Source organism: Sorex araneus, chromosome 2 (genome assembly GCF_027595985.1).
Source record: "Sorex araneus isolate mSorAra2 chromosome 2, mSorAra2.pri, whole genome shotgun sequence".
NCBI classification, from domain to species: Eukaryota; Metazoa; Chordata; class Mammalia; order Eulipotyphla; family Soricidae; genus Sorex; species Sorex araneus.
This window is the reverse complement of record NC_073303.1, coordinates 203009802-203021267: the sequence shown is the minus strand read 5'-3', so window position 1 is coordinate 203021267 and position 11466 is coordinate 203009802. Positions and strand designations below refer to the sequence as shown.

At 61.7% G+C, this 11466-nt stretch overlaps 1 protein-coding gene across 3 annotated transcripts in view; it reads left to right on the top strand.

Annotated features, from left to right (window-relative positions):
* The first annotated feature begins 3143 nt into the window (after positions 1–3143).
* The window catches only part of DSCAM (DS cell adhesion molecule), a 602651-nt gene continuing 594328 nt past the window's right edge, over positions 3144–11466 (top strand). The window contains exon 1 of one of the 3 annotated variants that reach the window (XM_055127370.1): positions 3144–3629. In XM_055127370.1, the coding sequence (XP_054983345.1) occupies positions 3587–3629 (43 nt within the window). In that variant the 5' untranslated portion in view covers positions 3144–3586. The remainder of the gene's footprint in view (positions 3630–11466) is intronic. The other 2 variants (XM_055127369.1, XM_055127368.1) reach the window with 2 other exon arrangements.

The window sequence follows — 11466 nt, the reverse complement described above, 5'->3', positions numbered from 1 at the left end:
CACCCACCTTGGACGCCCACGCTGGTGCTGTCTGGGTCAGAATGAACTCTCCGCAGGCTCCTGCTGGCCCTGCCTCCGTCCTGGCCCCCAGCCACCTGCACAGTCCCCAGCCCTGCTCGGCACAGGGCCACCCTTCAGAGACACCGGCTCAACCTGCTGTTGCCAGGGCGAGCGCCGTCGCTTCCCCAACAGGCCTGGCTGAACCAGCCTCCTTCCGGTGGGCGCCCAAGGGCCCCTCTGTGAAGAGGAAGGTCGTGTGTGGGCGGGCGCCCTCGGGGTGGGGGGTCCTATCAAAGGTTGATCTTCTGGGCCCACAGGAGCCCCGGGGGCCCGGGCCCGGACGCTGACCACTGCTCGGAGACTGTTACCTGTCCCCGCCCCCACTTTGGAAAGTCTCCCCCCTTGGCGTCCGCGTGGGGAGGCTTCCAGAAAGGCCCGTGCCACGCAGAGCACTGTATGCAGCCTGCGGTCAGGCCCAGGCAGTGTCCAGCAGCTCGAACTCCGGTGGGCGGGGGAGGGAGCAAACTCCAACTCCTGAGGCCCGAGCCCGAGTGGTGACCGAGCTCTGGCCGGGAGGGCAGGGCTCTGGGCCTCCAGAAGCTGTTGGGATCAAACGTCCCAGACCCCAGTGGCAAACTCTGCCCTGGAGCTCGGAATTGGGGAGGTTTGACGACCCGCCCCGGTGACACTTGGTGTTCCTGACTGTGGCTTCCGGGCCGGCTGCCTTTAGACAGGCTCTCGAGCAAGGCCCTGTTCGTCCTGCGTTAGCCTGTGCCAGCATTTTGTTAAAACAAAGGATTTGTTTGGCGTTTGCCTTGCACGTGGCCGACCCGGGCTAGGTCCCGGCAGCCCATTGGGTCCCCCGAGCACCTCCAGGCATGATTCTTGAGAGCAGAGCCAGGAGTAACCCCTGAGCATCGCTGGGTGTGACCGCCAAAGCCAAAATAAATTAATACAAATGGACGTGGTGTTGGGGCAGTGCTCTGGGCTTACTCCTGGCTCTGTGCTCAGGGAGCACTTCCGCAGGGCTCAGGGATCATACGTGTGGCCGGGGATACAGAGCCAGCACCCAGCTGGGATCTCTCCCGCTGACTTCCCCGTGGGAGTGTGTCTCATCCGGGTGTCCACGTTTATGTGCACACACCTGCCCCGGCCCCCGTGTTCCCTCCCTACGTCTGTCCTTGCTGTGGGAACACATTCTAAAAATATGGTGGGAAAATGGGTTGGAGGCTCCCCTGGCCGGTCTGGGTCGTTAACCCTTTCTGCCCGTGCGGCTTGGCTTTATGGGGGCGTGTGCTCAGACCCCTCGGACTCCAGGAGGGCCCCGGGGGCTAGACGCTCTGCAGTGGCCATCTTGGAATTCTTCTTTTCTTTTTTTAAATTTACTTGAGGCCGTGCCCAGTGATGCCCAGGCCTTGCCCCTGGCCCTGGCCTGAGGGATCGCTCCTGATGGGCTCGGCGCCATTTGGGGTGCTGGGGATCAAATCTGGGTCTGCCCCGTGCAAGGCCAACACCATCTGCTCTTACTGGTTTTTGAAAACAGGCTGCATCCCTGTGTGCCCCCAAGGCCTCCTGCCACTTGCTTTGGAGGGGTCCTGGGCTGCCTGGCCCACCCCGTTTCCCACTCCTGGCACCCCTGCCGGCACCCCTGGACCATGCATTCTCAGCTGCGTCCTCTCAGGTGGCACCTGGGTGTTGTGGGGCAAGGTAGCCACAACTCCGCCTTCTACCCTGGCTCCCTGGCGCCGGGGTTGGGGTGTGCATGGGGGTTCGACGGCAGCGCGCTCACCCAGGGGTGATTCGGGATGGGTCCCTGAAGCGCCAATCCCAGCCTGGCTGGGGCACATTCCACAGACAGTGTGGCAGGACAGACTCTGAAGCCCTCAGGGCCGGCGACAGGCAGGACTGGAAGCAGAGAAATGCCCGCAGCTGAGGTGCTGTCCTTGCATGCCTTCAACCCGGGTTCAAGCCCTGTCACCACATATGGACGGGCCCCAGAACCCTGCCTGGAGTCAGCCCTGAGCACAGCGCCAGGAGTCAGCCCTGAGCACCACCAGGTGTGGCCCCAGACCCCCGAAACATACCACACAGAGCTGCCCGGGTGCTGGTGGTGGGCCGTGCACCCGGGTACCCCAGGGCTCGCAGGGCGGCACGCATCCACCTCTGATGCGTGCCCGCTCCCGGCTCAGGGCGGGGCTGGGAATTTGTCAATGGGGGAATGGCGGGGTGAGGGGGTACGGCAGGCGGAGAGGCCCTATGCCCTGCCCGCTGCCCGCCCAGTGCTGGGGGCACTGGAGAGGCGCCCCAGCCCTGCCTGCAAAGCCTCCTGGAGGGGCCGAGGGGCGGGTGGCAGGGCAAGGCCCGGCCTGCTGTCCTGAGTGGGCGGCGGCACGTGACCACCTGCAGCTGCAGAGCCTGGCAGGAGGGGCCGCCTCGCCAGCTCAGCTGGACCCCGTGCGCGGGGCCTGGCCATCTTGTGCCCGGCGCTGGTAAAACACCATTTTGTTTCTGCTTCAGCATTCGCTGTGCCCGTGGGTCTGCGCTGGTTCCCCTTGAGGGATGTGCCGGGGCCCCAGGAGCCGGCGGACGGGGCCCGGGAAGCAGGCTCACGGGCCCCCCCACCCAGACCCCCGCACCCGGCCCCCTGCCCCCCACCCGTGCCCCTTCCCAGCCCTGGGGCGGGGGTGGGCCCTGCGTGCCGGCGCCGTCCGGGGTCCCCAGCCCCGCCGGCCCCTCTGCCAAGTGACGGGAGCTGGGCGACGCCCCCCGCCCCCCGGAGCCCGCGCCGATTTGCACGTGAGCGCCGGCCGCCGCGCGCAGAAGCGCCGGGCAGGAGCGCCTCCCGCAGTTGTGCGGGCGCGGCGCGGTGCCGGAGTGACTCTGACGCGCGAGCCTTCCCCGGGGCGGGTGCGTGCGCCGTGTGGCCATTCCCGAGCCCGAGCCGCCGCCGCCTTCGCGCCCGGCCCCGAGCAGCCCGTGCCAGCCGCCGGGGCGACCGCCCCCGCGCCCCCCGCCGCCCGCCCGCCAGCGCCGGGGCCGCCGCCGCCGCGCGCCCCTCGCGCGGACACCCGGCCCCCGGCCCGGCCCCGCGGCCCGCGCTGCGTGGACACGAGCCCGCCGGGCGCCCGTGCGTGACTGCGCGGGGGCCGCGCGCGCCCCGCTCCCGCCCGCCGCACCTCTCGGCGGCCGCGGGAAGACTGCAGAGCGCCCCAGCGGCCAGAGGCAGGGGAGGGGTCCCCGCCGCCGCCCCGCGCCACCCGGGCCGCGGGCAGCGAAGATGAGCGCGCCCGGCGCCGGGGGCTGAGGCTGCGCGCTCGCTGCGGGGCGCGCCCGGGATGAGCTCAGGCCCGCGCGGGCGGCTCTGCGCACCTGCCGACCTGCCGGCGGCCCCCTGAGCCCGCGGCGCACCTGGGCTGCAGCCCCCAGGCCCGCGCTGGCCGCAGCGGGGGGCGCGGCGCCCGGGAGCAGGTGCCCGCGCAGCCCCGGGACCGGGCGGCGGGCAGGTGGCGCGCGGGCGGCCGGGCCGGGCGCAGCGCGGGGGGCGAGGCCGGCGCGTCGCTGGCGGGAGGCCGGGGCACACAGGGGCATGTGGATACTGGCCCTCTCCTTGTTCCAGAGCTTCGCGAATGGTGAGCCTTGGCGGTCGGGATCCGTGGCTGGCATGGACCTGGCGTGTGCGTGTGCGGGTGTGTGTGTGTGTGTGTGCGCGTGTGTGTATGTGCGCGCGCGTGTGTGTATGTTGGGGTGTGCGGTGGTGGTGGTGGTGGTGGCGGCGGTGAAGGTGGTGGGGGGGTGCTGGATGCATTTCCCCGTTGGAGTCTCTCCTTTTCCCCTCCTTATCTGTGTTTATATTTTCCGTGCTCGGGTTTTAAAAATAGACAGAACATTTTAATTTCTTCGGGGGAGGCGAGGCATCGGGGAAGGAGGCCCCGGGTGGAAAAATTGCTCTGTAATCATTTAAAGGAGCTTACCTAGCAAAGTGACAGATTGGCGCCTAACTCCTGTCCTAGGCAGCTGTCTCATCCGGAATAAACCAGGTTTTGGGGAGGCTGCGGGGTGTGTGGGGGGGGGCGGGTGGGAAGGCCGGATCGCTCCTTGCATGCATCCACCCTCAGAGGACGCGCCATGGCAAGGGCCGGCAGGTGGAAGGTCAATTAAGAGAATTTGCCTCCGGATTCAAGGCGTCCTGGGCTTTTTACATCTGATCTCAATTCTGCTGCAATTTGTCTCTGGCAGAATTTGTCTAAGGCAGTCCTTAGGAAAATCTGTCCTTCCAACTCTAACCCCCCCCCCACCCCCCGTTTTAAATTTTTTTTTTCTGGGTAGTATCCACTTCTCCAGTCATTTATGGAACAATATGCATTGATAAGCATTACATCATCTGCAATGGGAACACATTAAAAAAAAAAACACCTGTATAGTTGTAAAAAAAAAAATGGACGGGGTGGGTGCCGATCTGGCGTCGCCTTCCTTCCTCCTTGCCCCCGGGTCTCCTCTCCGGCAAGGCTTCCTGCCCGGGTCTTTGCGAAGCTCCTGCTGCTCAGTGAGTCAGGCGCAATCAGCGAGTGTGCCCGCTCCCGGCTTCTCTGCCCCCGCCACCGCGTAAATATGAACTTACATGTATGAATGGCTTCCCCTCGGCGGGTGCGAGAGGAAGTCGTCAGCGTCTGGCATTGCCGGGGAGTAGCTACAGTTTAAATTCCCCGTTCAGATTTCTGCATCATAAAGATGTGTGACTGGCTGGCAGCTAAAATGAAACCATGAAGCAGAATTCTCTTCCTGGAGACAGAGGAGCGGGGTGGGGGGGGGGGTGGGGGTGGAGGGGAGAGGGGCCGTGTGTGGCCCTGGGAGAAAATACCAGAAACCCACAGCAATCCCGGGCAGGCGCTGGGCTGAGATTTTCCTAGAAGATGCAGCAGGCGGCCCTGGGCTCTGCCTACCCAGAGCCTATTTCAGGAATCTCTCCGCACCGCCGGCCAGAGGCTGGGCCCATTGAAAAACAAATGGCTGAGCAGAGGTGGCTGGGGGACGACGGGGCTGCTCCGGAAAGGAGCGGGGAAATGACACCGGCTCTCTCTCTCCCAGAGCCGCCAGCGACTGTTCCAAACTTTCATCCCCAGATTTCCTTGGGAAAGGGTGGCCCAAGTTCCCACAAGACACCCCCCTCTCCCAGGGACCCTCAGCCTCTCCACAGGCTGCGGCAGGGGCTCGGGGAGAGGGGGAGCCCTGCTTTAGCTAACGTGGGGAGCCGGGGAGGCCACTGGGCCATTGACATGCCTAGAAAATTGCTGCTACAGCCCAGCCATTCGGGCCTAGCTCACCTGGCAGGGTGGTCTCCGGGGATTCTCCCAGAAGGCCTCGCTGGTGAGATGGAGTGTCATGCCCACCCGCCTCGGGGTGGATGCCTCGAGATGACAGAAGAGCTGGGACATCGCCTTGTCAATCAGCAATTTTTTTTTTTTTTTTTGCTATTTCACAGTTACACATGATAAAAATAGCACACAAGAATTTCTGGTACCAGCCTGATATGGAGATGTTCTGTGTGTGTGTTATTTAAAAAAAAAATCATTTTCCTGCTAAGGAAATTATAAAAGCATGTTTAATGGGAAAATCGTCTAAAACACAGCAATCTCTTCTTGTTATATAAACCATGTCTGAGTCCCTCGGCTGGGCCTGGGGGTCAGCGTGCCGTGCGCAGCCCCTCCGGTGTTGATTGATGGTCGTGCTCAGCGCCGCTGTGCAGACTGTGGGTCTTACAGTGTCAGGAAGAGATGGTGCCTGCAACTGCGTGTTTGCGTGGTTGTATCGTATGTTCTGATTCTGTGCCGTGGGACTCTTACGTAAAAGTGACCCTCTCTAGAGGACCCGATGGGAGAGAGTCTGTCGGGAGAGCTGTTTGGGCGGCGGGGAGGGGAGACGGCTTCCCATCGTTTGTGAAGGTGTGACATCTCATGCCCCCCGTGTGCCCAGGATGGGACACTGTCCACCTTGTCCAGAGAAAATCAGTGCCGGTTCACATTCTCTGTTCCTGAGACCGTGCTTCAGAACTGCGTGCCGAAAGGCCTCCTCCCTCCCTCTAGGAGACCATGTTTTCAGATGCAGCATCGAGGTTTACACAGGGCCGGCTCTTGGGCTGCCTTAATTTGGAGCGAGTCCTGCCTGGCGCGGGAACTAGGGCTACGAACCCCGGGCTGCCTGGGCTGGGCCTCCATCAACATGTCTGACATGGCTTTTAAATAAAAAAATAATAAGAAGCCGCACATGTGCAGATGATTGTGTGTTTTTGGGGGTGCTCTTTGCTATTTTGAGGTGCCGGCAGCCCCGCCCCCCCCGGGGCCTGCATCCTCCCGGTAGCCGCCGCGCCTCTTGCTGCTCTGATGCCGTTTTTCCCTCCGGGAGATCAGCGCTGGGCAGGCCGCAGGCAGCAGCGTGGCCAGGGGGAGAAAGGGGAGCGTGAATGAATGACCTCACCTCATCAGGTGCAGCCAGCGCCTGGGGCCGACTCCTTGCTCTGTGCTCCTATGGAAACAGGAATCCTCCAAGGAGCCTTCAGTCCAGCTCCCAGAGACGGACCTCCACCCTGAGCATGCCCACCCCCGGGGCGTTTTCAGGCTCCCCGTTTGCTCTCCGTCACCCGTGCGGGCTCCCCCCTGAGCCGCCCCTTCTAGCCCGGTGGCGGGAAGCAGAGGGGTGCAGCCCTGGGAAGCAGCGTCCGTCCGAGAGCATCCATTTCCCAGCCGCCTGCAGCTCTCCGGGCCGGCACGTGTCCTTCACATGATCTTCCCGGGAGCCATGGCAGCTGGGCCATTTTAGGGGAGACCGAGGTGCTTGGCTGGGGGAGGGGGCCCGTGTGCCTGGGCCCCGGGTGGGTGGGGGGCTGTCTTCTCGGGCCCTCTCCCCTGGGAATCGGATGCCATCAACTTGGGATTTCATTTAAGTGGAGAGATGGAGCTTGGTCGCGCCAGGCACCTTGAGGACTTGGGGATGATTGTCATTGGATTTGTGCCGAGTGTCTGAAAGTGGAAAACGTTGTGAGGTGAATAGGATTGGGCCCCCCTCCCCTCCCCTCCCCCGCCTCCCCTGGGTTCCGGACGCAGATTGGAGTCCGAGCCTAGGATTTTAGGGGGCAGCGAACATCTCACGGTCTCTCCTGCCCCAAACCGAGGCCTCTGCAGGCACCCAGAATGCCGGGCCGACCTTTGCTAAATGCCAGCCTGTCGCTGCCTCTGTGTGCACTGCTGGACGCCCTTCGGGGGTGTGACCCTAGCCCTCTGTCGCCCGGAGAGCCGGGGAGTCTAGACAGGGGTCCAGGCAGCCCACTCGCGGGGAAATGGCTTGTCTAAAAAAAGAAAGCGGTCCAGCTTGGTCCCCAGGCCTCTGGGCAGCTGTCAGAGCATCTTATCACGGATGTGCCGGGCTGCGGGCTGGGGTGTGTGCTGGTGTGTCTCTGGGAGAGTCCACAGCTCTGTGCGGTGAAACTCGGGGGCAGGGGCAGAGACGGAGACACAGAGACACTCACCTGAACAGCAAGACCTACCTGTGGACTCCGGGAGAGGCTGGAATTTCGATCTGAAAAGCAAATTGGGGATTGCTCAGTGGACACATTTGCAAAATCGATGGCAATCAAATTTCACAGAATCGTCACAGATTTCACCAAATTGTCCGATGAGATTGGGGAGGGGCCTGGGGGTTCTCTCGGGGACAGTGAAACCCCCGCCGGCCACTTGGCCTGAGGTCCGCCGGCCCGTGGCTCTGCTCTGGAATGCTGCCCAGCCCCAGGCCCGTGCCGTGCCGTGTCCCCGCGGGGCCTTTTCCTGGCTGCCGCCCCCGTGCGTGCTGCCTGCTGCTGCTGGCCAGCTCCGGCCTGGCCCGGGAGCCTGAGGGGGTGCTGTTACCTGCCTGCTCACTGTGTCTCTGCCTGGGGACACTAGTGGGCGGCAGAGGCCCGGCCACCACGCCAGGCTTTCAGCAGAGCGGCTCCGTGCCTGGGAGGGGAGCTTCGGGCTGGGCTGGGCTCACGGGACCCCGGCAGCCTTTTCCGGAGACCCTGCCTCCCGGGAAGCCCCCCAGGGACGCCGGCAGGCCGGCTGGGGCGCTTTGTTCCCAGCCCACCAAGGGAGCGCTGGTTTCCTGGCAATATTTGGAAATCTCGAAGATGCAGAGGAAGGAGGAAGGGCGGGGCGGGGAATGGGGGGCGAGGGCGCTAAGGACACATTTGCAAACCTCCTTCCCACTGGGCAGGGGAGTCGTCCCCAGGCCCCCTGGGGGTGGCAGCCCCAGCAGCAGCCGGCTGACCTTCCCGTGTCATTCCAGGAGGAAGCCAGAGCCACTAGCTCCCTGTCTGGGCGGCAGGGACCTGGGGCTCCCCCTGGCATCACCTGGGGAGCTCCACCAGCTCACCTGCACAGGCTTAACTCTTCACCTCCCAGAGGGCCGCGCCCAGACCTTCTCCCCGCTTCTCCCCCGGCCCTCTGGGCTTGGTCTTCTCTACTGCTCAGAAAAGACCCCCCAAATCAAAGTCGCATTTCCCTGGGCTGAACGCTGAAATAAGATAGGGCAGACAGGATGGAAGGTTCCAGTAACCCCATCCTGCCCACCACTCTGCTTTGTGAACACCCAGCGAGGTGCTTCTTGGGGGGGTCACCCCCCAGGTTCCAGGAGGGAAACTCTGCTCCAGCTGCTGACGGACAGGCGGCTCTGGAGAGGGGGTGGGGGGTGTCGCTGAGGTGGATGTTTGGAAAGACTTGGTCCAGAAATGTTAGATCCTAGCACTGCCCTGCCTCTTTCTTCAAACTAGAGCAGGCAGAGAGGTAGGACAGCGGGGAAGATGCTACCTTGCATGGGGCTGGCCCTGGCTCCATGCAAGGTGCTCATCTTGCATGCAACTGACCCTGACTCCGTGCACGGTGCTCATCTTGCATGCGGCTGGCCCTGGCTTCCTGGCACAGCTCTCCCCTTGCATGCGGCTGGCCCTGGCTCTGTGCACGGTGCTCGCCTCTTTTTCAGCAGTATGACCCTGGTTTCATACTTAGCACTGCAGATTCCCTGAGCACTGCCAGGGTGACCCCCCAGCACAAAAAGAGGAATCAGTCCTGAGCACCACCACCAAAGCCCCAAACGAAGAGCAAGATCCCACGCGCTGGATGCTCCCCTGTGCTGGGGGGTGCTGGGGTTGTTTGGGGTTGCCTCCTCCCTTGTTGGTGGTCAGCTGCAGTGACGTCCAAGGGCTTTCCAGCTCTGTAAGTGTGCAGGGCGCCCCCTGCACTGCCCCTGATGCAGGGGTGAAGGGAGCAGGGAGTGGCGGGCTCTCCCTCTCCCACCTGATCCCCCTTTCTTAAAAAGGTGTGTGCTTTTGTTTGTTAGGGCCCTACCTGGCCCTCCTCAGGGCTGGCTTCTGGCCCAGTGTGCAGGGGCCCCTCCTGGTGGGCCAGGGGGCCCTCTGGGGCTCTGGGACCCACCCCGGCCAGCTGCAAGCAAGGCAAGTGGCCGCCCACTGTGGTCTCTCGCCAGCCCTTGACCCTTCTGGCTTTCCCGGGTGTGTTTGCATTGGCCTCTTCTGACTCTAAGCTACAGGACAGGAGGGGGGCCTCAGTTTCCCCCCTCTCAGCCTGACCCGCAGACTGCAGAGGGTCTGAATGCTTCTCTTTTAGGCAGTGCCGTCAGATCCCTCTCTCTCTGTCTCTCTCTGTCTCTGTCTCTCCCTCCTTGTCTCTCTGTCTCTGTCTCTCTGTCTCTCTCTTCTCTCTGTCTCTGTCTCTCTCTGTCTCTCTCTCTCTGTCTCTCTCTGTCTCTGTCTCTCCCTCTTTGTCTCTCTGTCTCTGTCTCTCTGTCTCTGTCTCTCTCTGTCTCTGTCTCTCTGTCTCTGTCTCTCCCTCTTTGTCTCTCTGTCTCTGTCTCTCTGTCTCTGTCTCTCTCTGTCTCTGTCTCTCTGTCTCTCTCTCTTCTCTCTTCTCTCTGTCTCTGTCTCTCTCTGTCTCTCTCTGTCTCTCTCTGTCTCTGTCTCTCCCTCTTTGTCTCTCTGTCTCTGTCTCTCTGTCTCTCTGTCTCTCTGTCTCTCTCTCTCTCTCTCTCTATGACCCAAGAGGATGTGCATCACATCCTGAAAACCAGAGATGTCAGGCCTGGCCTGATTCTCCTCAGGGCTTCTTCAAATCCATTTCTTCACCAAAGAGTCTCCCAGTATTTTTTTTTTTAATATGAACCAGACCATACTCCTGCTTTCCTCAGAATGCCATTGATTTCTTGACTTTCTTTCCTTCCTCTTTGTTTATCTTATCGAGTAGCAGAATCAAATGCAAAACTTGGTTCCTTCATCAAAGTCCTAAGACAGGATTGTGTTTTCTTCATTGAGAAACGTTGGTTTTCATGGAAAGGGTCAAATTAGTCGTGATGTGCTTATGAACAGAGCTGGCGTTTAGCTCCTTCTGGTTTCTGGGCTCTGTCCGGGTTCCAAGTGGACCTGCCCTTGTGATTTTTCCTCAGTCACCCAGGGGGGGTCGAGTGTTTTGGTGCTTGGGCCCTGGGTTGTGTCCAGGCCTGTCACACGTTATGGGGGTGGGGCTTGGCAAGTTCTATGCGGAGGAAAGGACCAGAAAACAGCGACTCCCCAGAGAGCTGGAGTGACGGGGATTAATGAATCTTGCCTGCATCCTTATTTAAGTTATTTTTACGTCGAAGACAGTAAGATCTGAGAGTGAGCCAGCAGTCTTATTTATAGAAAGCTGCCTCTCACTGCGGCAGGCAGGCAGTCGTAGGAGAAAGCCGGGGAGACCTGGGCTATTGCCTCCCCCTCCCGCTGCAGTGGCTTCCCCGCCCCTCCTGCCCTGCACAGACTCCCTGGGGGAGGGGCAAAGCGTGCCGAGGCTTTGGAGATATTGCGGGATCACTTGGGAGCCTGCAGAATATTCTGGAACAGCCCTCGGGGCCGACATCTGTGTCAGGTTTGGGAGATGTTTAAGCAGCATGCCTGTGGGTCCGTCTGCCCGCCGGCCTGCCTCTGGCCCATGTTTGGTGTGCAGACATGTTGGGATACGTGTGAACAGAAGGTGGAGTTGGGACCAGGCGTTCCTGGTGCTGCCCCCCACTATGTGGCCAGCAGAGAGCAAGATCTTTTTTTTTTTCTTTTTCTTTTTGGGTCACACCTGGCGATGCACAGGGTTTACTCCTGGCTCTGCACTCAGGAGTGACTCCTGGCGGTGCTCGTGGGACCATATGGGATGCTGGGGATCGAACCTGGGTCAGCTGTGTGCAAGGCCGTACCCGCTGTGCTAACGGTCCGGCCCCTGCAAGATCTTTCTTGAGGATGCCCTGCCACAGAAGAGCCAGGCCGGGAAGCCTGCATGTGTTGAGGAGAGAAAGAGCCGGTGAGGGGCTGGTAACAGCTCAGACCATCGGAGCTGACCTGTGACCTGTGACTGGGTTCTGGAGCTTGATGTGGCAGTCGACGTTTCCCGTGTGATCGGGGTC